This window comes from Osmia lignaria, chromosome 12 (assembly GCF_051020975.1).
Source record: "Osmia lignaria lignaria isolate PbOS001 chromosome 12, iyOsmLign1, whole genome shotgun sequence".
Taxonomy (NCBI): Eukaryota; Metazoa; Arthropoda; class Insecta; order Hymenoptera; family Megachilidae; genus Osmia; species Osmia lignaria.
The window spans coordinates 6931822-6956294 of NC_135043.1; the positions used below are offsets into that span (position 1 = coordinate 6931822).

The following is a 24473-nucleotide window of genomic DNA, read 5'->3' on the forward strand; positions in this document are numbered from 1 at the left end:
TGAGAAAATTCGTAGAATTTTAAAGCAAATTTTCGAACAGAATGTTTAAAGAAGGAAAGTAATGTTCAAAGGGAAAAATTTAATTTCTTCTGCTTGATATTTTATATTATATTACTAACTGTAGTTAACTTGATTAATGATTTAATGTAGAATTGAAAAAGTGCTTCGCCAAGCTGCAGCCTCTTTCCACGTGGCGAGCTTTTAATGTAACGCAATCAGTTCCGAGCTGAATCGCTGCAATAAAAGCTGCTCTACTTTAAGCCGATAGTAACGCGATAGGTTAAAAAATGTTTAAACACGAGGGCGTCGCTGACAACCGTGAAATTTGCACCGAAAAAATGCTCGTTCGTTATTGAAAATTCTGCGTTCGCAGCTGAAAACGCGGCAAGATTTTACGTTCCGTTGGCTGCTCGCACGCGATTTCATCGGGATTGATAAACGAGACCAGTCACGCGAGTGATTGAAAAATTATTAAAATAAATCTGCGAGAGCGTCCGAAATCTCTTTTTTATAAATTCTATTCCAGTTGATTGATTTTATCTAAACACGAGTACTCGTCGAACTTTAACCTAAAGTATAATAAAAAAACTTCTTCGATTCGTTATGCATCAACAGAAGCTTTTGTTTCATTCGAGAAACGGAGCTTCCGGGAAACGAATTTGCAAATTCGATGAAAGTGGAAGTCGTAGGGGATTGAGCTAATTTTACATTCGGTACGAAAGTCTTTCGTTGCTGAAAACTAATGAATTTTTTTTGCTTCCCAATATGTTATTATCAAAATAAAAGGGCAAATTTTACGGCAGTATTATCATCCTAATAAAAGTTAAAATGATATATAGTTAAATAAATGAGATATAGACGATCTGAGATCAGACAAGTAGAATGAGACGGGTATGTAATCAGACAAGTGGAATAAGATAAGTAGAGTCGGACAAGTGAAACAGGGGGATATGTGGTTAGACAAGTAGAATATGATGGTCAGAATCAGGAAATAACAAAGTTGCATCGAACATAGAGTTAGAATATTTTCTCTAAGAATTTCGGGTACTAATTAAACACGAAAGTTGATGAAAGTTCATTCGGAATTTTCCGCGGTTTCTTGTTTCAGCAAACAGCGAATACATTAAATGTAATTTACCTAAACAGCTGCAACGGCTAATCAAGAAGCAACCGTTGACAAAACTACAATCATACTGTTGTAATTTAAGCGTCGGTTTACGATTTCATTCCGTCGTGCACGTAGCGAGGTAAAATGTTGCGCGACTCCGCAACGCTTACAAGCATCCACCGCGTAATTAAACGGTAGGCTGTAATTGCAATCGCTGGTTAACGACGTCCCAGCTCTTGTCATTACATTCACTTTTCTCTGCTCCGACGAGATTCGGGACCGAATTTTAACGAATTTAATCAGGTTGAATATTAAAACTCATCGTTCAACCTTGTTTTCCCTTCTGATTTCGACCACTGTCGTCTCCTTCTCTTTATTTGAAAAAATTTCGATGGACTAACAAAGCTTTAAATTTTCTAGTACGGCGTTCTTGTACGCGATGCACGTGAGAAATTGATGTCTTCGCGTATAATTCACGGCCGCTGCACTTTATCAAGCCACGCTGATTTATTGCACGAACTCGCTTCAAGATTCAAGGACAGCACCTCGATACATGGACCCAGAGTCAAGTTCAATTACTCTTCGATCCACCTGTACGCTCGTCTAGGAGAAAACCGTCTCGAACCGATAGCTTTATTGGCCGGAGGAAACCGTGAGATGATATTCCTCGGGAATAATTCAATAGTATCATATAGGTATCATCTTCTCGATCCCAAACGAACGGAGGAAAGACTGACGTGTTCTGGATCATAAATTTAAGGAAATACACTACGTATCTACAGATTTCTTCCTAAATTCTTTTCATTTTATTCGTGACACACTTTATAATTCAAACGTGACAAATGATAAGACATTATCACTTAATTATTCAGACTGATCATTCGATCTACTTTTCCCCTTATTAGTAAAACATAAACGGACTTGAAGCCCTCTTTTTTCCTTTCTCTGTAATTATCTGATTAAAAATGAATTCGCGGGGTCGATTGCCTGAGAACAGGTCAGTCAACGTGTTAATACTCCAACAGGACATGTATTAATAAACTTTCTGATGTCGCTGGTTATTGACCGAAGAGCAATTAGTAAGCCTTTGATGGTTGATAATTCGTTTAAATTAAAAGGACCTTCGCAATATTAATTACTACGATAAGAATAAAGTATAAAATGATGTCTATGATAAAAAAAAGGGGAGTCCGACGAATTGTTGGCGATACCTGCGAAGGGTAGATATGATTTCAACGAAGAAACAGAGGAAAAAAGAAGATGTAACCGGGATCGATTCTTCGACGGGTGACCTATTTTTACAACTTTCCAGACGCAAACATCGTCCTTAGAGCAGAAAGAAACGTAACCTTACCAAATGTCCTCGGCAAAGAAAGTCTCCCTTGGGAATTCTCGTACACTCTCGTCTCGGGTCGTCGTTGTTTGGTCGCATCCTCGCGTTTACGAGTTCCTCGAAGAACAGAGGAAGACATTACCACGGGACATTGCTTTCGTCGCCCGGTCACGGCTAACCTTCGTCCCTGTATCGCCACCTGTCCTTCAGGACGCTCGATTACGTCTCGAACGACCACTACTCGAATCGTTCGGCTACGAAATGTCTGACATAAACGAAAGTAGATTCAAGGACGAGGATCTCGTTGTTTCGACAACGATAGTTGAAAAATCCTCGTCTTCGGGAACTTCGATATCTTTACGACATCTTGGACGATTCAAAGTAGGACAAAATGGCAAAGGGTTGATAAAGACTAAAAAATGAAAAGTCTGTTTCCAGAAGTTATTTTATGCTTACTATACTGAATCGTAATCCAGACTTACAAATCGTACAAAATTAAATTAAAACACGGACTCTCCCCATGGTCCGTCGTTCGAGGGTTAAACTCAAAGAGTGGAATCTTGATAAAAGGATTTACAAAAATTTAAAAACCCTATCTTGCGATATAAGAAATTTTATATCGCAAGTTAAAATTCTGTGCTTAAAACGAAAGAAAATGATCAAAATGAAGCGTATCAATCCTTTAGACAAGAATGAAAGGAGTTCGCATTTCTATCGACCAGCTGGAACCGTTCGAACGAACCGGAAATCCGCGATAATCCTGCGAGCGAGTCATTCACGTGGCTCTCGTCGTTTGTCACCCAGGCGAAAAGAAGAGAAAATTGACGGTGGTTTCCGCAAAGTCAAGGACGCTCGAAAGTTTTTCTCATGGAATCACGTCGTTTCAACCACGATCGATACACGGGTCAGTCGTGAAACGAAAACAGGCTGGAACGACGATCAAAGTGCAATAAATCGACGGCGACCGGCTGTGTGGCGCCACCCTGGAAACTTTCGCAACACCTGTTCGACAAAGCTCCCTGGAAAAGTTTAATGAGAAACGAGGAAGAGACAACCGAGCGTGTGCGACGAAGAATTATGATCGACATACGGTCTTCAAACGGATAAGAAGGAATGCTTTCAATGACGCCACGTCAATGACAAAGTAATTACATATACATGATAAATAAAATAAAAGCAACTATCTTTCGATCAATCGAAAAGCACGATGGTGTAATTACTTCGCGTGGTACATTAAAAGTTGAGCGGTGTTTCTCAGCACCGATCGCGATTTCGTTGTTTCGACGTGAAATTCTACACGGGAAGGAAATCCCATTACCTAATAATGGCACCATCGAAGAAAGGGACGAGAAACTGGCTGGGCAAGAAACTAGTAATAGAACCGCGTTATGTCCATGGACGGCAACGTAAACCGATAGCCGTTTCGCGTCGAACGCAAGTCCGTCAGACTATCAATGTACCGGAAATGGTGTATAGATTGCTGAACGCCACGAAACATAACCAAGGTATCATTTGTATCTTACATTTAGAGAAAATTACTTTTTTTTCTCTTTTTATAAAAATTTGATGATCGAACATGAAATGTTAAGGATTTGTCGATGTACAAATATGTTGGGTTATTTTAGGTAGAGGAGAGGATGAAAGGATACCCCAAGGTAGAGTACGGAAATATGAAAGTCTTAGAGAATCCTCGTACGATAGCTTGCCCCTTCATGAAAGCACGATATCGGTCGATGGGTCCAAGTACACGAAATCTGGAGCAACGTCTACAGAGAACACGTCGAGGGTAATGGACGCTACGAATAGCTCGGAGGGCAGCGTATCCTGGAACAGTAGCGTATCGAATATCTCCGTTGAACCGATTACTCTCGTAAATACGATCGATAACACCAGGGCGCTTCTGAAAAAGAAATCTCTCGTCCAGGTTATCAATAGTTATATCAAAGCTGGTATCGAGGAAGGTATACGAATTTATTTATACTCGTTAAAATTAATTAATCTCAATTTTTTAATTCAAGTTTTCGAAGATAAGATTTGCTAATTTTTCTAGGTAAACGACAGGCGAAGAAGTATATTCGTAAGGCACTTTCGTTTGGCATGAAATCTGGTTACCTGATCCCGGCTGACCGGCAAGGACAGGTGCTCCACGTGTCTCCGACGTTAGTAGAAAGCCGACGAAGCGACTCAGAATCACGCAGAAGACGTCGAAGGACACGAAGGGGCGAGGAGGAGCCGTTTACCGATCGTAAGGAGCATCGCAAGGAAACACCACCGTGGAATACGAAACGGAAACGACATCGTGAGCCCACACCATCGCCAATGGCACCTCTCAAAAAGAGGAAAAAGAGATCTACCTCGAAGAATCCGGAATCGAAAGTGGATACCGTGAAAGCCACCCCGAAGAAGAAGCCTGTGGAGTCTGTTCGAAATAAACCATTGAAGAAAAAGAACAACGCGATTACGAAGAAAAGGTAAGTAACATCGATCGATCGAACAGAACAGTGTAAAATTTAAAATATGAAAAGATATGAAAAGATATGAAATTAAATTAAATTAAAATTCGAGCTCTCTCCATGGTCCGTCGTTCTAAGGTTAAACAATTCCAGGCGAAAGCAAATAAAAGAGCAATGATCTCCCCGTTTTATTGGCTGTAATAAAACGTGCCGTCCCTTCTATGATTCACATATTTCAGAGGTAAGGTGACGCACACGACTCTTTCCCTTTCATCGAAGGAACCTCGCGAGAAAGTGAAGAGCGTGGAGAAAACGAGAAGCAAACACAAAAACGAGGTAACGGAAAGGAGACGAAGTCGTAGCGATCAAAACAGAAGATCCCCGTCGACGAGAAACAACGAGAAGGAGAATCGCAAGAAGGAACGTCGAGGGTCCAGCAACGAGGACAATGACAGCGTAAAGTTCATTGAAACCGAAGTCAACGAGAGGACAACGACGGAGAGGCGAGGATCGGAATCCAGTCGAGAGGATGTCCCACGGGATAACGATGTATTGCCAGGAAATCCTGGCAAAGAAGTTGAAGAACCTTTAGAAACGCCCAGCAACGAAGACAATGCTCTGAGAAACATAAATTGATCGACCATTTCCTGTACCATTTTTGTTTTTTAATGAAATATTTGTCACATTTTGGACAATACCATGAATTTTCGACGAATTTAGAATTGTTAGATACACAAATTTGTTGATTTGATTTTGTAATAAAGTTATTTGGAGAAAATGAAAGACGAGGATAGACTGAGAAGGATAAGGTATATTTTTTATATATAAATTTCATTCAAAGAATTATTACTTAGAAATTGTTACTGATCGTTTCTATGAATTAAATTGAAGGTGGTGTAAATTTACTCGAAGGACTTGAGAATCCCTTCATCGAAAGGCTATGTCTTCAACAGCCTTCAGGTTGACAAGGACGTTTCTAAAACTAATAAAGTCGACAATTTCTGAAAATTTGTATCCCAGTTATGTTTCCAGGAATCATGGAATCAATGATACTCTTAGCAACGACAATTTTACAATTCGCGGTAGAACTCTTTTAATGTTCTATTTGACAAATATCAGATAAACATAATAATATTAAAAGAGAAATGTGGAAATATGATTCCAAAGAATTTTCCACTCAGCTCAGCAAGTATCATCTACTTTTAGATCTCCTAAATCTTCTTATCAAAACCCTCTATGAAATCATAAGAAAAGGTATGAACCGCCCTTGGTTATAAATCAACAGGAAAATCTTCCAAGTGGTACAAGGCGAAAGTCAACGTCTCCTCAGTCATTTAAGTCGATGTCGACGATCCGGGATCGTCGTGTCTGACCTCATCGCCCTCTCCGCCATCCGCCTGACCCCGTGATCGTCTCTATCGGCTTCCAGAGTCGGAAATCGTCGCCATGAATTCCCTTACGCGCGTGTGTACGTGCACACGAAAAGTACCGTGAAAGGTCAACAGACGGAAAATAGATCCGATGGTTACAATGGCAGCAGGCTCAGTCGGTGATATGACGACCCCGAAGATTTAAGTGCCACCCTTAAACCGTGGAATATTTCCTTCATCGTCTATACGATCCTCGTATAATATTGTCGAAAGGAAAATAAAAGGATTTTTATCTTTCACTTGGATAATAATAGGTGAAATATAAAAATTTTATGCTAGCTCGTTAATTTGTTATTTTGAAAAAAATTCAATGTTTCAATTAACGCTCTGAATATGTTCGAATATACTTTTTCAGTACAATTCAGTTGGTACAACCCTCACGTGACACATTGATGAAAGTAAAACCCTAATCGATGGTAGACGTCGAAAGGAAAGAAAAGAAAATAGGAGAACGAGTTTCCAGGAGACGCAGCTCTGTTGTTTCGTTGAAAAGAAAACAGGAAGGAAAGACCGACGGTCTGGCACACCCGGTCGTGCCTCTCTTCTTTTCATCAATGTCCCGGAAATACGTAGACAAAATTTCGCGCCACGACCGAACAGAAAATATCCAGATATCCGGATTCAACTAGCAGCTTCCTTCGGCAAACGGCACCGACGTCTGAAGGACCATTGGATTCAACAGTAAGCACAAAATGGCCCCCGTAAAGAGACGTCCTCAAACGCGAAGCAATCACAAGAGTGAGTGTGATCATTTCGAAAGAGAATCTCGAGAAACACGTTAATTTTTCATATATTTAACAAATTTTCAAATGAATCTCTCGTTTATAAAATTTTACAAGAACCTTCATTTTTGTTCGTGGAAAAAATAATTGCGATAACTTCTTATTTCGTTGTAAGAAATAATTAACGAATTTAATTCTAGACAGAAATTAGAACGGTACGATTAAAAAAATTCTCAGACCATCCGAAACTAATTAAACTTCAATCAAGTTCCGATAATGAAAATTCCACGAGACGACTGTAGAACGGGAAAGCGATCCTTTAAACGTTTGTTTCAACGAAACGATGGTCAGTTTAATCTGTGCAAACGCGGAACACGGTTAATTTAATCGTCCCGATGCCGTTACAATTAAGTTGCAAACTTTCATTCACCGCGAATGAAAAGCTCGTGTCTGTGCTTTCATCGACGAAACATCGGTGACCGACTTTTAGAATGTCAATAAACGTTATAAAAACTGTTATTCGTCGGCTGGATATTTTTTTGCATCGACTTTTTCTTTTTCTTTTTGCCCCGGTTATAGGTAACACCCACAATTCAACATTTTCTATTCTATCCGCTGCTTTTCAATAGTTTCATTGATAAAAATAAATAAAACATAACTTATTTATCGCGCTGAAAATCTCCACAAGAACTATCCATTATTCGTTCCTTTCCTCGCTCGTTTACCGGCTCTTTAGCAAATGGAAAAGTCTCCGCGCTCTGTCGGAACAATCATTCTAAATTCGTTCACCACCCACACGGTTTCGCGTTAAACGGCGGCGTGAATTAGAGAAAGAAATTCTTAAATGGTAGGTCGTTTCGACGGAAAGTTACGTGAACTATACGTTCCATTCGATTGTATTAAAATTGTTCGCGTTTCAGAGGTGCGTCGTCGTAAACCGAGCATCTCCGAGCTGGTTTACAAGTATCTCAACCTGGATGACGGCAAACAGGGCGGAGAAAAGGCGTCAGAGAATTACGGAGGGAAGTGCAGCTTTTGCAAGCGACAGAAACGCCGCAGAGAAGTTTTGGATTCCCTGGATTCTCGGAACACCAAGAACATGGCCAACAAACGGAAAGATTCGTCGAGAAATTCCAAGCTACGTCGCGTGAAACGTCGCCCGACCACCAGGGACCAGACTTTGTCCTCTTGCATGCACAAATCCAATGGAGGAGAAGGTTGGCCCATACCCTTTGAATTTTCTGTTTTCTAAAGAAGTAATTTAATATAAATTTGTTGGTAATAATTGTGATCCTTTAATGAGATCACAAGGCAGTAAAATAACAATGGTTGATGCTATTCATTTGTTACTTTATATAATAGCGATAAACTGATGCTGGATTATCATTATGAAAGCCATGAAAATTTACTGTGAAAATTTATTTCACAGTAATATCTGTCGTGTGCATCGAAAGGATAAAATGATAAAAATAAAAATTTTAATTTAAATGAAATTTAAATTGATGATTCCTCGAAACTGATTGACCCACGAATTCGTCCTAATTACAGGTCAATTGTTCTCTCCCCTCGGTTTCAGGAATTAAGAAAATGAAGAGATATATCCAGAAAGCACTCGATTTCGGTGTAGAATCCGGTTATCTGATCCCTAAAGACGCTGCGTACAAGGTTTTGCGCGTTTCCTCGGATTTAATGAACGATGTTAATTACGAAGCAAAGAAGTCGGGTAGCCCGGTTTCCCAAGCCAGAGGGAAAGGAGTCCGTCAAACCCCGATCAGATTCGAGGACTACGAGGTACAGGATGCTAGGAGAGGTCGGCGAAGAAGAGGACGTAAAAGGCGAAGAAGATCGAGAAGTGGATCCAGAAGAAGAAGGAGGAGATCCCGAAGGAGGTCTCGACGTGGAAGGAGACGCAGCGGGTAATTTTATTAAACCGATGTTGCGAAAATCTTGTGCAAATTGTATCGTTAAATGTAGTTACAGATTGCTTGAATATTACGAATTTTCAAACAGAATTGAATATCGAGGATAGTAAATCCTTCGAACAATTAATAACATTTTAGATCTGGAAACGCGGACGAGGTGATCGAAGTCGAGAACGAGGAGTACGAGTACAAAAATCAACCGGAGAAGAGGAACGCAACGGAAAATGCAAACAGAGGCGACGAAAATGATCGAGTAAATCAGTCTGACAGGGAAAAAGTAGCGAGTAAGAGGGATGATGAAGAGGGCTCGGATCTGTCCGTCGACGAAGACGAAACCGACGATGAAGAGGAAAAGAAGAGAGACGACACAACTAAATCGTAGTCGTGAAAACGGGTCGTTAAACGAACGAATTTTAGATTAATCGAAACAGGCGAGGATAATTTTTTGCTGCGAGAAAAATTGGAAAACAACGTGACACGAGATGTCCTTTAATATTTTGAAATGTCCTATAACATTTTGATCCATTTTACAGTTTTCGAGTTCACGTATGAACGTTTATCAATCTATTTTTGTGGTCGTGGTTTATATAAATGTACATTAACCCATACATGTTTTCTGGTCAATGAAACAATAGCATCGTGAAATGTTAGTTATTTTTAATTCTAATAAGTGCATTATAATTTTCAGGTACCCAACATATTACACCTTCGTGAATTCAATCATCGAGCATCTACAGTTCCAGCAACCTGTCCTATATAAAAGGAGTCTAATTTTCCTTTTCAATCTATTATGCAATAATTAAAAAGAAAACATGCAATCAGGACGAATTATTAAAAGTCTTCCATTAAAAGGGACGGGCAGCGACTTCATAATCCATTGGAAACACCATAAGAAACGGACTTGAACCTTTGGTCAAAATGAAATTGGCCATCATCCAAATCACACACTCTCTGACAGATGTTTTCCCCTTATTTCCCAACCCTTCTCTGCCGGGTCACGAAAAAATCGACGATACCGGGATATATTAAGGGACAATGACACGATTCGTTCCCTATTCGTATGCGGAAATCGTGTCCCAAGGGGTGTTGTCTCGTGAACCTTAATTGGATTGAAACAACAAGGGTTCGTAAGGGTGGAGGTTTATCTTTATATTCGTACTTTGTTCGGTGCTCTTTCTTTTTCGATGTTTTGCTTCATTATTCAGTGTGGTTTTATAGGTAATCCGTGAATGGGGGAAGTGTTACGAATAGGGAGTGTAAAGGTAAAATGAGGGTGGTTTTATGTACTCTGATTTTTCATCATTTATTTTGATCTTATATAAATTCCTTCCATACAATTTTATTTATTTTTTCATCTTCGTACATATAATGGAAGATTGGGATAATTTGTATATTTTTTGAAACTTTATTCATCGATCTTTACTTTATTCTCTTTTGAAACTTTATTCATCGAGAGGCTGTTACTATTACAAATCAACTCAGATTTCTATATCCCATCCTTCCAACGTGTTTAAACACGAAAGAAATGCCCATTCACATTCTCTTCGCGGTCTAACAAAATTTCACAAGACAATCCCCGAGGAACAAGTTTATTTCAAAAGTTCGTACAAACTTTCCTGTGTACACAAATAATCCAGTTGGTTGTTCAAGCAGAAACCATTTACTAAATTACACAAGTACCATGCGATCTGCTGGAGAACGGGTCCGGTATTGGTCGAGTAGTTTCGAACCAACGACGGCTGCAACCATGGCCAAGCACTTGACCTTCACCAGCCCGTGAACCCAGCCCCAAAATTTACGACCGGGTCCTTTTCTCCACCCTTTAACCACCCTCTCTCTCACACCAGTAGGGTGGTGTTCCAGCGCTGTGTCTCTGTTCGCCAAAGGATTCGCTCGGTTGTTTTATCCTCGTTGCACGTGGAACGTGGTGCACCGATCGATCGTCGGTTGCACCGTCGACGAAGGGCGCAACGACGTTTCCCGCTTCGACGGCGTCCAATGCGACCGAGTCGCTTTTCAAGCTGCACCCTGAAAAGTCATCAACATTGTCACATTGTTGGACGAAATATCCAGTAGCCCAACATGTGCACCCATAGTTCTTCCTTTGTGTCGTTTTCCTATGTACATTTTATTTTTTCAAAGGAAAATTTGTTTTCATTGTCTTCGTCGATGCTAGTGATTCTTCTTAAATGAATCGTTTCAACACGATTCAAAAAACGAACATTTTTAATTACTCTGCCCTGATTAGCTGATAACGCTACCGCGTGGTACGCTATTATTATACTATTCATTCACAGCTACCTCGAGGTTTCAATGCATCTGAAATGTAAGGAGAAGAATGCATTTCGATGGTACTGTTCGAACGTCAGACGACGCCGAGCGTCGACCGGACGACGATTGCGCACCACGTGGCTTTACGTTCGCGCCAGTAGGGGGAAATAGGGGTTGACTGCGCCTGGCGAGGAGTAAGGGCAGGCGGCGCGGAGTGGGGGTTACTGGCGCGCAGGTTACAGCCGACTCGTTTTCCCCCACTTCTCGGCGTCGTGCCTCCCGTAGGAAGAGCAGTGGCTTCAGTCGGCACGCGGCGTCGCGACTCGTCACATTGTACACGTTTATCCACCGATGAATCGGAATTTTTGCTCGTGACCTACGAACCTGATACAACATCGTGACACAGAGGGAGGTTTTCTGTCGTTCATCTTCTTCCATGGCCTTCCATCTGGACATTCCTTGGGGTTGGAATCACCGGTGTCCTTGGACGACGCGACGTTCCCGTTCAACGAACGGTGAGTCCTTTGAACTCTCTTTAATTCGATAAAGCGATCATTCACACCGGAATTATTTAGTTAGAAAGTGAAATTCATAAATTGGTTGAAATGAAAATAAAACATTTTTTATTTTGGAAAAGTTTATCCTTACTCGACTGATATTTCATTTAAGTTAATTTTACAGCAAGTGAATAATTTTAATACCTATCTTCGTTTATGAATTTCACTGACATCGAAAATGTGATTAATTAAGGACGAAGAAGCACGTGATTCTATAATTTTAGGCAACAAAATAGTCGAGATATCAGTGAATAAATTATCCTATAAGTATGAATCATTAAGGATACAGTGGATCAAAGATTATTTAAATATCAATTTCTTCTATTAATTGCGAATTTGTGTCACTAATAACCCCGCTTAGAGATTGATGTGACGGTAAATAAATACAAAACAGGAATTAGAACTATTGCTGACTGGTCAAATTTTTGCCGCGGGTTAATTATATTTTTCTGATAATCTAACCAAACCAATTTAGATTAGTGACGCGCTTTAAAAGTATTGTCTACCCCACAAAGTGATTTTTAAAAATAATGATTTTATGTCAATATTTACCACAATATCTTACAATTAGTAAATACAAGCGACCCTCAAATTTTATCAACAGTTTTAGATTTGGGGGGCAAGAATACATAGAACTTACCTCTTTTCCCTAATTGTAGACACTTACCGTATTTTATTTCATGGGTGAAAGTAACTGGATAACAAATCCGATTTCAACGAATCGATCGTTGACCCAATATGAATAGCTTTGGACAGGTTTCAGATAAATATATTTCATCGTATTTCTGGAGTCTGATGAAAGTCCTGTGGACACGCTTGTATACATGCAAACGCTATGTCTGTTGAATAAAGCTACTAGAGGTTACAGTACGGTCAAATCACGTCTAGTCATACCTCGGTCAATATCGTTTTCGAAATCCACTTCAAAACATGTCGTTATCGTCGAGCGTGAATGATTCGGTATAATCCTAGACTGTTATCCGTACGTACCTTTAACCGCCAGTGTCGTTCCAGAAGTACGAGCTGAGTGAAATCTACACAGCTTCATAAAATTTCCAATGCAGATTTCGTTAAAAATACAACCTCGTTTGCGAAAACTTTTACTTCAAACTTTCGACCTAGTTTTCATGAAATACCATCCCTTTGCTACTTATAGCACCTACTCGACCGCACCCTTTTGTATCCGAAACATCGATATAACGTTTCCTATATATTAAACATACAATGATTTTACATAATTTCACATTAGAACATTTGAAAATCGTTAAACGCATCTATCGTATTATTTTCGTTTCGTGTAACAGATTCAATTTAGTTATAGTGGCACATTTGATTGTTGTTCTCGCGAGAATTAAAGCAAGTATGGTTTACAATAATTTAATGAAATCGATAAAAAATTTTTAGTCTAGCAGAAAAACTCGATTGATCAACGCTCTGCAATCACGATTGAAGTTAGTAAAAGAATTTCAGTCAATCTCCACTCGCGTAATTGCTATTCGAATTAGGAGTAAATCATGAATGGCTTTATTAGTTTTTTGAAGCGGGATAATTATTTACAAGATATTAGTAATCGATTTGTAACTGTCGCACATATAAAGCTACAGCAAAAACATTAACTCTTATTTTCCACTAGATCCTTTTTCCACCATTACCTTTAGTTCGTTTTCTCGAGATCCGATAGCCTTCAGCTTAAGTTACCTTTAAAGAACGTCGAAACAGAAGTCACTTCTACCGTAGGAAAAAAGATATACACGCGTTTCCAGCGACCGCGTATTGCGTTCGGTAAAATAAAATTCAATAATCCATTCGACATTTCCCCTGTAAATTGGTGACTTCTATGCAATTCTATCGGCGCTCGAGCTGATAAATGCAAATATTGGAACGCGGTATCGAGTCAGGAGAATCCGATTTTAAAGGATATTCCTCGAGGATCTTTCCCCTTTTCAGCCTTTTCAACCCCTTTCCCCTTGTATCTTATTGTTATTTATCCCTTTCCATTTCTTCTTATTTCTCCCCTATCTTCTCTCGTCGAATCGTGAATTTTGCAATATCGAAAAGTAACATAAAATTACCATAAAATAATACCAATTTAGAGTAACTTCATTTGTACATCGAATTGTGTCTGACTCGATATATTTCAAAATCGGTCATTCCCTTCTACAATTGGCAACCAGCCATTTCGTATTAAAAGTATTCATGAAACGTGTATATAGTCAATTTCGTCAAACTTTAAGCTTCAAATTGATATCGGGTTAACATTGTTTCGTGATACTTTTATGTCATGAAATCGTATCGAGACTTTTGATGTTTCGAAATTGTTCTTTTAATATGCAACAACCTGGTAATATTGATCGCGCGTCCCTGTCTCGTTACATTCATGGTGTTTAATAATTAAACGACCTTAAGGGCGACACTTAAAATATTCAATGAAATCTTCCCTTCGGTGTGGGTCCAGAAATCTTCTGCCGGAATTACATCATCGCGCAATTCGTTTTATCCTCTTCCCTCGACCGTGTGGATGTTCGTTAATATTAATGCGATCTTGTCGAATGTACGACGAGCTGTGAATTAAAGATCAACGGGATCGATCGAGTGTCGGGAAATAATTTAGACGTGGGAGATTTTTGGAAGGATCGCTCCAATCGATCAGAATGAAAATAAATTGCAAAACGTTTCAGTAATTTTCAATTGGGATTATTGGAATTTCGTTTAAACGGCGAGATTTATTCGAGAGTATTTAATAAATAATTCTTCCATATTAAATGTTTTTGTTGAAAGAATTATCATGTTTGTAATGCACATTTTAATTGGTAATGTTACAAGTAGGCTATAGCTCTCGCAATAAATTATCGAAATGATGACCCTTTATGCTAATGTGTTTTCCTCTTGTTTGGGATGCGAAGAGGATATCATTGAATAATTTAACAGTAAAACGGCTATACGAGGTGAAAATGTTGATTTTATTCGAAAACGATTTTATCTGCGAGAGTTTGTTGTTCTTCCTAATACCTTCCACTCTATTGAAATATTATTATGAATTTAGGACTAAAAGAATTAATATTTTATTATTCGTCCTCAATTTTAAGGGGTATTTTCATCCTCTGGATATAAAACTTCATCGTTGAAACAAAAAATACTTAGAGAATAATTTTTCTTAATCGCTATTTATGCGTTTTTTAATTTGAATAAAGGCAATGTACTTAATTAGACTAAATGGAACGAACGTAGAACTACTAAACTTTAATTTGTTGAAATTGTAAAGTAGTTCATAACATGTTTTTAAATTTTTCAAGAATATGATAAGTTTGTTTTTTTTAATTTAGAGCCAGAACGATATGAATAATGATTGAAAAGTTGCTTTAAGATGATTGCAAAATTTTCACTACAATTTCTCTTAACCGTTTTCTAACTACACTTTCAAAGTAGTTTCTGAACTACTTTTAGCATAAGTCCAGCTTCAAAATGTCTTAAACGGATGTGAAAAACGAATTAAGACTTTGGTATTACTTAAAGTTGGAAGCTTCATGAAGCTTCGATTTCTAGAAATCTTGTTTCATCGATTATTACTCTCAAAGATAATAATCACATTTTGCTATTTCAAAAACATAGTTGATTTTCTGTCATCAAGTAATGTTTCGCATCAATCTCTTATCGAAATATCTCATACGATAAATAACAGATAGTATTTCGATGAAGCTTCTATTTCTAGTGTGTCCAATTTTCCTGGTCACTCTTTCTACCTCTTTCATCAAATATAATCGATCTTTCCATTCATTTCTTCTAACACTTCGCAATTTCAATATATGTAATTGATTATTTTGAGTGTTATTCCTCCGTCAAGAAAATATTTATTTTAGTAACTTATCATTCCAAAAACACTTGATATTGTATCAATCCTCTACTGGAAGACTCTATCAATGAGTATAATTTATTATTTTTCATCCAGCCCTCTCCAAAATTGAATCCATTGAATTCAGACACGTTCAATTTTACCATTTCCATTACACAGCATCATCCTTCATTAATCCTCCACGAGAGTTTCATTAAGTACATCAATACCGTATGTGTTCCATTTTCTACCCACCCTGTCTTCAAAATGAACGCACATCGAAAGATCTATTTCAATAAATATAATTTACTTGGGTACGATGGCCGCTGATATATAGAGTAGGCGACATCAATTTCTCTTCGGGGTGGCAATTCGACGCGTGTCGCTTAGCTTGCCTGTCGCGAGGAGGGCGAACACGTGTCGCGAAGCGTCTGCGACATCAAGACCGCGCAAATTGCATGTACAGTTGCAATCGTTGTTCCCTGTTGCACGCGTTTCGTTGAAAAAGATATTGTGCACCACCCACGGGGGGAAACTTTGAATAGCGAACCGGTGTATCGAACGAGCAACACGACGGAAGGAAATAATAAAGCGAAACTGCTTCTTATCGGCGAGTATGCTTCCCTATCGGATCCTGTAACTTCGAATTACATAGTACAGTTGCGAATAACTGGCTTGCTGGACAAAAGAACCCGATGAAGCTCGAAGGGTTGGAAATTTTCATTAGAATCGTGTTTAAAAGCGAAAGGGTTAAAATTGAAAGATCGTTCTTATACCGCTGAAAGATTTTCAATCGTAAGATTCACGAGAACGTGTACTCCTCTGTGTACACTCGCGTACACTCGATCATCCTTTGTTTTCCCAACGGAGAATACCCTTTTCCATCCCGACTGACTTTTCAGGAATCCATGGGGGAAGAACCGCTGCAAGAGCAGTTTGATTTTTTTCCGTCTAGACGCGAGATTTAGGGTTGAAACATTTCGCGGAATTACAGTGGTTCTGTTTGCCAATTCACTGATTAACGCCAGAGTAACATTCTGTTTGCAACATTAATTAATTTAATTACGATGAAAATGTTCAGTACAACGAATTATCACGGGAGAATCGTATATAACTTCCTGATTATTTGGGACAGGTAAATTTCCGGGAACCGTAGAGATTTCATTCGGAAATTAATCGACTAACAGTGGAGTTTTTGTTTTACGAAAATACTAAAAATTTTCGATACTTGTGTATAATGAAAATGTTCGATGCAGGAGTGAAAACAGAAAGTTGTGTAATTGAAAAATTTTCTTGAATAATGGTAGAATTTCTGAATACAGGAATACTGAAAATTCATTTTATAATTTTATTCTTTTGATCAGAATACAAAAGAGTAAAATTTAATGTAAATTTGTAACGAGTATATTAGCTGCTGATCTTCTTTACAAGAGGTTACGAACACACGTGCCTACCTGTAACGAGCTATCCAGCCTGGTACACGTTGTTCTTGGCAATATGAATTGAAAGGCACAAGGCGATGGTGGTTGCCTTTGACAAGGCAGTGTCTGCTTATCAAGCTCGACCCAAAGCCAGACACTCTGCTACTCCTTGTATTGTATTTGACTACACGTCGGTCGACAATTAATCGATACCTTTCTGCCGTGCTTCGCGGACGAGTAAACAGCTTCGACTTAAGGAACATCCTCGATGTAAATGCTCGAGAGCCTCGGGTAAAAGGCTGGCTTTTCAACGGGCCGGATAAGCGGACCTCTTTATAATAAGTGGCAGACGATATAGAAGAATATCGAATATAGCATTGCCACTTTAAATGGAAAAATTTCGCTATTCTTCACCGTAATATTGCCACTTTACTTCGAAGTGGCAAGTTATCGCCGATACTCGGTAGGATATTCTATAAAGGTGGCTAAAGATTTCTTTTTATCTCGAACGACGGACCATGGAGAGAGGCCCGATTTTAATATACTACTTTTATTATAATTAAATGATAACCAGTCTATTCTTTCTTATACTTTCAAACGTGTATGTACGATTCAAAGGATCGACATCCTTAGAATTGTATTCCCTTCATTGAGAATACAATTTATTCTCGTTGACTATGTCCTCGTAAGCTTCATTAATACTAAAATGTACGCTACCTGCTGTGACAGACTCGCGAGGCAAATTAGACTTCCCTTGGCATGTCGATTATGTCGCGCTACCCCCTTCGCGATCCCCGGGGTAACTCGTTAAAAGTGGAAAAGAAGTTTCTTGACGCTCGAGAGTAAAGAAAGAAAGAAAGAGAACTCTCGTCGATCGTGTTTCTTTATGAAATTATTACACAACTACGGAATGCCCGGGGCGTTGTTGAAACATTGAGCGAGCGAATCAAGCCGCTCGCTCCAGCTTTCTCGACTTCTCCTGCAACATTGATGACAGGGACAGCGAAATGAGAGTCTGACGTTTTACTTACACTTCGTCGCGAAGTTAAAGTGTTCCGGCTTGCGTTTCTAACGAACCTGAATTCATTAGAAACAAAAATTATTCATTTCACTTTACGAAGATTTAAGTAGTAGTTCAAGCTGATAGTTAAAGAGAAAATTTTCTTTAAACGAAGCCTTTTAAATTAATGATACTTTAATGGTACCTGGTCGTGAATTTAATTAACAAACTAATTAATTTATTTCCAATTATAATTAACAACGGTTTCGCGCGTTTAAAATTTCATTCTCTATACCGTTATTCAATCCGTAAGAATAATTGGAACACGCGTAACCATCAAAAAGCAATCACGAAATAATTAAACCTCCCCTGATCATTGAACTCTGAAATTAAAAACACTCGGGAGCGAAATGAAAAGCGGAAGAGTGTGAAGTTTTAAAGCGGCGTCGTTCAGCCTCGCTTCCATCGGTTTATTATCCTGCCAATTACCGGGGATAATAAGTCGGCCTTTCATCTTTACTCAGCGTGCTCGGGTCGTGAAAAATTCTCATTCTCTTTTTACTTAACCATGCGCGTGTCACCGACATTAGGATTAATTAAATTTCGGATTTTCGACTTCGTTTGAAGTTACGTTAATTAATGGTGAATTTTCATTCGACATGTTTGAATATATTCTCGTAGAGACGGAGAAGGTTGCGAACGAGATTTACAAAGCCTCGTAAGTTTCGTGTTCATTAATTTGCGGGCGACGTTCACTTTGAACGTTTGTTCTCGGAAACCGAGACAAAATTACCCCCTTGAATATCGTCGAGCGAAGATTTTCACTCTAGGAATTTTCTCAGTGGATCAGGTTATTCCGGAAAACGGGGTCAGGTTGTGGTTTCTTCTTAAGTGGGAAACACGGGGTTTTATCTTTTAGAAGATGTAACAGGGCACCACCTGCCACAGATATTCTTCTTTCTTGCATAAATTTCATCTGTTTATTATTCTTCCCTTTAAAATGGTGTGAAACAAAGGATAGGAAAATTATTAAACATTTTCTTTACACTTTTGTGTATTTTGAAAATTCTTGAATCGATATATTTTTTAGCAAAATTTTCATTTGATTTTATAATATTTTATTTAAGCAATTCAGAGATTTTTAACATTTTTGCTATTAAATATTATACATTGATTTTGATTGGATCGAAGGATAATGTAATTTGATATCAACTTCTGTGTACCTTTTATCGATCCCGGTCGATCAGCAATTATTCAACAATTAAGTCATAATCAGTGCCGTTAGATAATCACCGATAATTACGCACCTGAACTCGCCTCCTCTTCTCATGATAAAAACTTTCTCATCAACGTTACGCTATTAATATTTTAATTACGTCTATTCATTTTCTCGATAGAACGGTGTAGATTTAAAAAATGAAAAAGAAAATTTCTCTGTAGCCTCAATTTCAGTTCAGTACACGAGGCAAATAATTTATAAATAATTTGATAAATTATTTTATTAAGTTCAATCACCGAAAATGTTTTCTTTTATTGATGGCTACGGTGAAAGGATTGAAAGTAGTAAATTTCCAAGCCACTACTTTCAATTTACACGCAATTGCTCGCGTCGAAAAGCATGGAGAAAGAAAAATAGACTTATACTAGTAATTCAGCGATAAAACCGGTATCTCGTGAGCGATCTCGGCGTGTTCCTTTAACAATAGCAAGAGGAAAGAGCGTCGCTTGTAAAAATCATGCCAACGCGGTTCGTCGTGGCGTTACAGTTACCGGGGCACGTTTATGATAATGTCAGTACGTTTAAGAATCAAAAACGACCACGGGGAATCGTACAGCGGCGACTTAAATCGCATGCATCGTTGAAGCTTCGTTCGTGCCAGAAATAGAATCTGGGTTTAGTATCAGTGGAGCAATACCCTCTTTAAACATCGAGCGTATATATTCTATCAATCCTCTTACGACTTTCGTTTTTCCCTTTCCGCACGCGGATACTTAAATATTGACTTATTCTCTATCCCATCGCGAGCAATAAAAAAGATAACAAAAATTGTGATAATAAACATAAAATAGAAGATTGAAACATGTTTGCCTTCGCTGCGTTGAAATACAAAAAGCACCACAGAAATTTGCCATAAATTTTCCAAAAGGAACACCCCCGTTCATTCTTTACACTTCAGACCAAGGTACAAATGTTTCAAGATTCCTACCCCCATTCATGTTTCTGTAAACTGTCGCAAGCAGAGAGGAGCAGTTTATATATCAGTGACGTTCGCATTTAGGATAGGTTTTTGTGGTTATTCAATGATGAACAACAAAGTCCTCAAGAACAGAGGAAGACGAAGGGTGAATATTATCAAGGATTTTGAAAGCATTCATTATTTTTCGTTCTCGAAGAATGTCTAACGAAATTTGCAAACATACCTCGTCGGAGATGTCTGAATAGACATCTCTATTCCATTCAGAAGCTTCTTGAATGAACACGCTTTAAGGGTAACGACGATCACGTGGACTGTAGGTTGGAATGAAATTGAAATTCCCTTTCGTTATAATAAATAGTTAAAATTAGATGGTTCAAGAAATGCTAGTGGACTTGTAGAGGACAGTTTCAACGAATTAAGTCAAAAGGGATGCTGCGTAGGTCGCCACCGCCCACTCTGTATCCACTAACCTAATGTCGTGTAAATAACGTGGCGTATGAAATGTCTGTACCGAGATCTTGACTCATTAGGGATGAACCATTTATATAATCCAATTGCGATCAATTAAATTTCTCTTTATTGAAAAAGGAAGAAGGTTTTTTCTTAAAAACTAAACAAGTATAAGAAGCTCGAAGTATACAGACTTTTGTTAAGTTCAATATTGAAAACCAATTCATCGTAGAATTTTTTTTTTATTTATATAGGGTAAAATTGAGTAATATTTCGGAAGATCGAAAAGTTCGTTAGGAAATAAAGTTTCTGTATGGAGCTTACCTTAGCACATAAATTTCGTTTGTCAGAATCCGATATTGCTAGAATTTAGAACTTTATTTTCTGACGGTCACGAATCCATCTTTCATGGTTCGCACAGGTAGAAGATAAAAGGAAGTTTCACTGAAACTTTCTTGCTACATCACGATATAATTAGTATATCGATTTCCAAAATTATAAATAGGTAATATTTCTTCCTCTTGATTCGACGATACCTTTAAAGCAGTTCTTTGAGTAAGGGGCAAGAATAGACGGTGAATTAAATTACGGAGATTTCTTGCGATCTTTCATCTTATAAAATTGGCATTTGCCATCAGCGTTGCGATTCAGATGACACGGATCCCTTTTACTTTCGCCCTTTCCATACCACCAAACATAGAAATTTGATTAAAAAGTGACCCTCTATATGAACTATGACGAAAATTTAAGTCGGCCAGATAGAGAAGTCTACTCGTTACTCTGCTCGCGAGATTTTTACCAGATCAAAAAGAGATTTTCAACGGCTCTGGAATAATGATCGAGCGTTGTTTACGCGAACGGAATTGGCGTTGGCGTAGCGACGAAACGTAACAGCTCATCTGGAGTACATTCAGATCCTCCTGTAAATGAAACCAGACGTGCCAGAGAGGGTTTGTTGCTAATTATAATCCATTCGGACGATTCGAATCGCGGGAAGTCACGTAACGCGAGAACATCGACGCGACACGATCGCGGTTCAACGCCGTTTAACGATAATTAAAATCTGACCGTGTCGTTCTCCCCCGAAACGATCCTCGATTTACGACCACTTCAATCGCGGATAATTGATCGCAGATTGGATTCTCTTTGACGCCATATTTAATCTGAAAACTACCCCGGACAATCCCTGTTCGCGGTGAATCGTTCACTTAGTTTCGCCTGGTTAATGAACTGTGAAAATTTGTGTTCTTTAGATAGACTATCCCCTTTCTTTTGCTATTAATTAATTGCACTCAGGCTAAAAATTTTGCAAAATTTTATTGAAACATGAAATTCATAAAATTATTATTAAACAATTATAAAAATGATTAAACAGATCTATATAATTTACCTTCGTTTCTCCCCGTCTTATTAACGGACCCACAGTTAATTAGTGCAAGTTACACCCCATTATTTGTAACTCCTCCGAAGTGCTGCTCGTTTCAATGAAGGGATAACTGTCGAGACAGAGGGTGAGAAAATCACTTGTGCTACGTCACGGGGGATTCGTTAAGGGAAAAATGTTCTAATCTTTATTCCCGAAGCAAAGAAGAAACGTCGATTACGTAAGCGGCCAGTGAACAGTCACGAGAACAGAGGCAAGCCTTTTTCCCATGGCTTTCTTTCCTTTCGTCTGGATCTTTCATAACACCCTCTGCAACCCTCTAACGCTCCTTTGTTCGCCGATAGAAAATAAGCGATATTCAAGGAAAAGGAGCTTCCCTCTGACTCGGGAGTAGAAATCTCGATAAAAAGACTGACGATGAGGATACCTAGTAAAGAAATCTAAATTTATTCGTTTGAAAACAATTTCGTATCGTACCGTTTAACATGTATAACATCATCGATGCAATATCATTGAAATCTGATTGAAAAGAAACGTATTTCGCTTCGAACTTGCGTTACTTCAAAGGAACACCTTTTTATCTGTAACGTTAGTTGTTCTAAGATTCTGATCGATCACTCAAGGATTCGTGTTTTCTTGCTCGAAAGAGCACTGATTTATTTGCCAATGTCGCTTTTACCTCGGCCAACTTCGATGAAAGAAAACAAACCCGGCTACATACGAGCGCGTAGAATACGAAATTCTTTTTCTTCCATCGATGAAACACAATTTTCAGCCCAGAAATAACTATCCTCCTGTCATGAACAAATTGCTCAATCCAATTTTCGGCCTCGATGCTCTGTAAATATATTCATTGTCAGACAAAAGTGAAACACTGGCGTGTGCATTTAGTTACGTGAACAGAAATAAAGAATAAAACGAACGAAACTTGTCTTGTGGAAATTGATGAGCTACACGTGTTCCTGGCAATGAATGTTCGACAGGGAAAAATCGAACGAACGAATATTTTGTAAATGTTGAAATGGCTGGAATGGATGAAATTGTGAGAAACAAAAAATCAAAGATTTCTTAGAAAATAGAATGAAGTCGAATGAAATTTACCTGCTAGATTGAATTAATAAAATAAGGGGGGCAATGAAATTAATTTTCTCGCTAAAGTGGTTCAGTTACATAAGCTTCCTCGATAGCAATTAAGAGTTAATTAGGAACTGAGAACTGTATCGAATACGTCTAAGTGAAAAGTCAAGAAATTTTCTTTTATACAGTAATTTATTTCATGTTTATTTGTACCTCGTTACCATTGATATCATTAAATATTCATTTCTACGTGTACGTGAATGTACAGGTGTGTTGTTTGAACGCATGCCGAAATGCAAACGGAAATCTGATGATTACATTTCACGTTGCTAATAAATACATATATTTATTGAGCATCGCGGTACTGTGCAATCTCCGCCAAATGTTGCCCGACTCGTTGTCGTAATGATTTGGGTAAATTTCCCAGCAGAAAACACCATTAAGCTTATTTAGAGATAGCGTAACATTAATTGCGGTCATTTTACTTTAAACGTTCTTTGGATAATTCATACGCTGTTAGTTTATGCACTAATGATTCCCTAAACTGTGAAGATATATCTATAAATTTTGAGAGAAATAAGGTTAATATGCTGGCTTTGAATAAATACTTAAAATGGTCCTAATCGTTCCCCAAATTCTCAAAAGGGCCATTAACGTGCTCCAAATATTTAAAAGAACAATTATCAAGTGCCAAGTATTCACAGTAAATCAAGTTCAAAATATTCAAAATCGCCTATATCATATCTAAAATATCTGAAATGACCTAAAATACTCTAACGTAGTGTCCCAAATTCTCAAAATCACTTGTATCCTTACATATCCAAAATGCCTCGCATCGTATCTCACATATATCCAAAATACCAAATTCCATTTGTCAAAGGATCACTAAAACATACCTCGTCAAATGAAAATTCCGAACATTACAACTCATTATCCGTGTCAAATCCCATCTAGTATTCTATCAAAATCCTCTTAATCGAATTACAATGATTCAAGTACATCCAAATTGTATCTCAATTGAATTAGACTAACACGTATCAGATCTCACACGAGCAGTACTGTTTCTATCGAATTCCGATAGGCTTTGACGTTCATTAGTATTGAACTCCGTATCAGATCGTGTTAAATCTGTAGTTTCAGGATTCTACGATTATCAATGGCATACATGCGTCATTATGTTCTTATGGTGTCTTGTAAGTCTGCGGAATGGATAGATCTATCGATTTCAACACATGAAAAATATCGAGCTCAGGGGTTACTTGCTATCTCGTAAAATTCTCTGAATAGCTTCCTTACTGCTTGTTATAGCAGCGGGAAG

At 38.3% G+C, this 24473-nt stretch overlaps 3 protein-coding genes across 6 annotated transcripts in view; all 3 read left to right on the top strand.

Moving 5' to 3' along the window:
- Window positions 1-3182: 3182 nt before the first annotated feature.
- On the top strand, window positions 3183-5994 carry LOC117603084 (uncharacterized). 3 transcript variants are annotated; one of them, XR_004581133.2, is made up of 6 exons: window positions 3183-3585; window positions 3700-3946; window positions 4067-4402; window positions 4492-4912; window positions 5134-5703; window positions 5786-5994. XR_004581133.2 is itself a non-coding variant. In XM_034321845.2 (4 exons), the coding sequence occupies exons 1-4, from the start codon at window positions 3766-3768 to the stop codon at window positions 5528-5530; spliced, it is 1335 nt and encodes a 444-aa protein (XP_034177736.1). In that variant the 5' UTR covers window positions 3183-3765; the 3' UTR covers window positions 5531-5713. The 3 variants fall into 3 exon arrangements, 1 of the variants encoding a protein (XP_034177736.1); XR_004581134.2 differs by having other exon boundaries at window positions 3183-3946; XM_034321845.2 differs by lacking the exon at window positions 5786-5994 and having other exon boundaries at window positions 3183-3946; window positions 5134-5713.
- Window positions 5995-6703: 709 nt separating this feature from the next.
- LOC117603086 (uncharacterized) lies at window positions 6704-9586 on the top strand. The gene is made up of 4 exons (XM_034321847.2): window positions 6704-7062; window positions 7967-8263; window positions 8623-8962; window positions 9107-9586. Exons 1-4 carry the CDS (start codon window positions 7017-7019, stop codon window positions 9348-9350), a joined length of 927 nt encoding a protein of 308 aa, XP_034177738.1. The 5' UTR covers window positions 6704-7016; the 3' UTR covers window positions 9351-9586.
- A 177-nt stretch (window positions 9587-9763) lies between these two features.
- Window positions 9764-24473, top strand: part of LOC117603082 (uncharacterized) — a 56267-nt gene continuing 41557 nt past the window's right edge. For both annotated transcript variants that reach the window (XM_034321841.2, XM_034321840.2), the window contains exon 1: window positions 9764-11754. The gene's annotated coding sequence lies outside the window, so the exon portion shown is untranslated. The remainder of the gene's footprint in view (window positions 11755-24473) is intronic.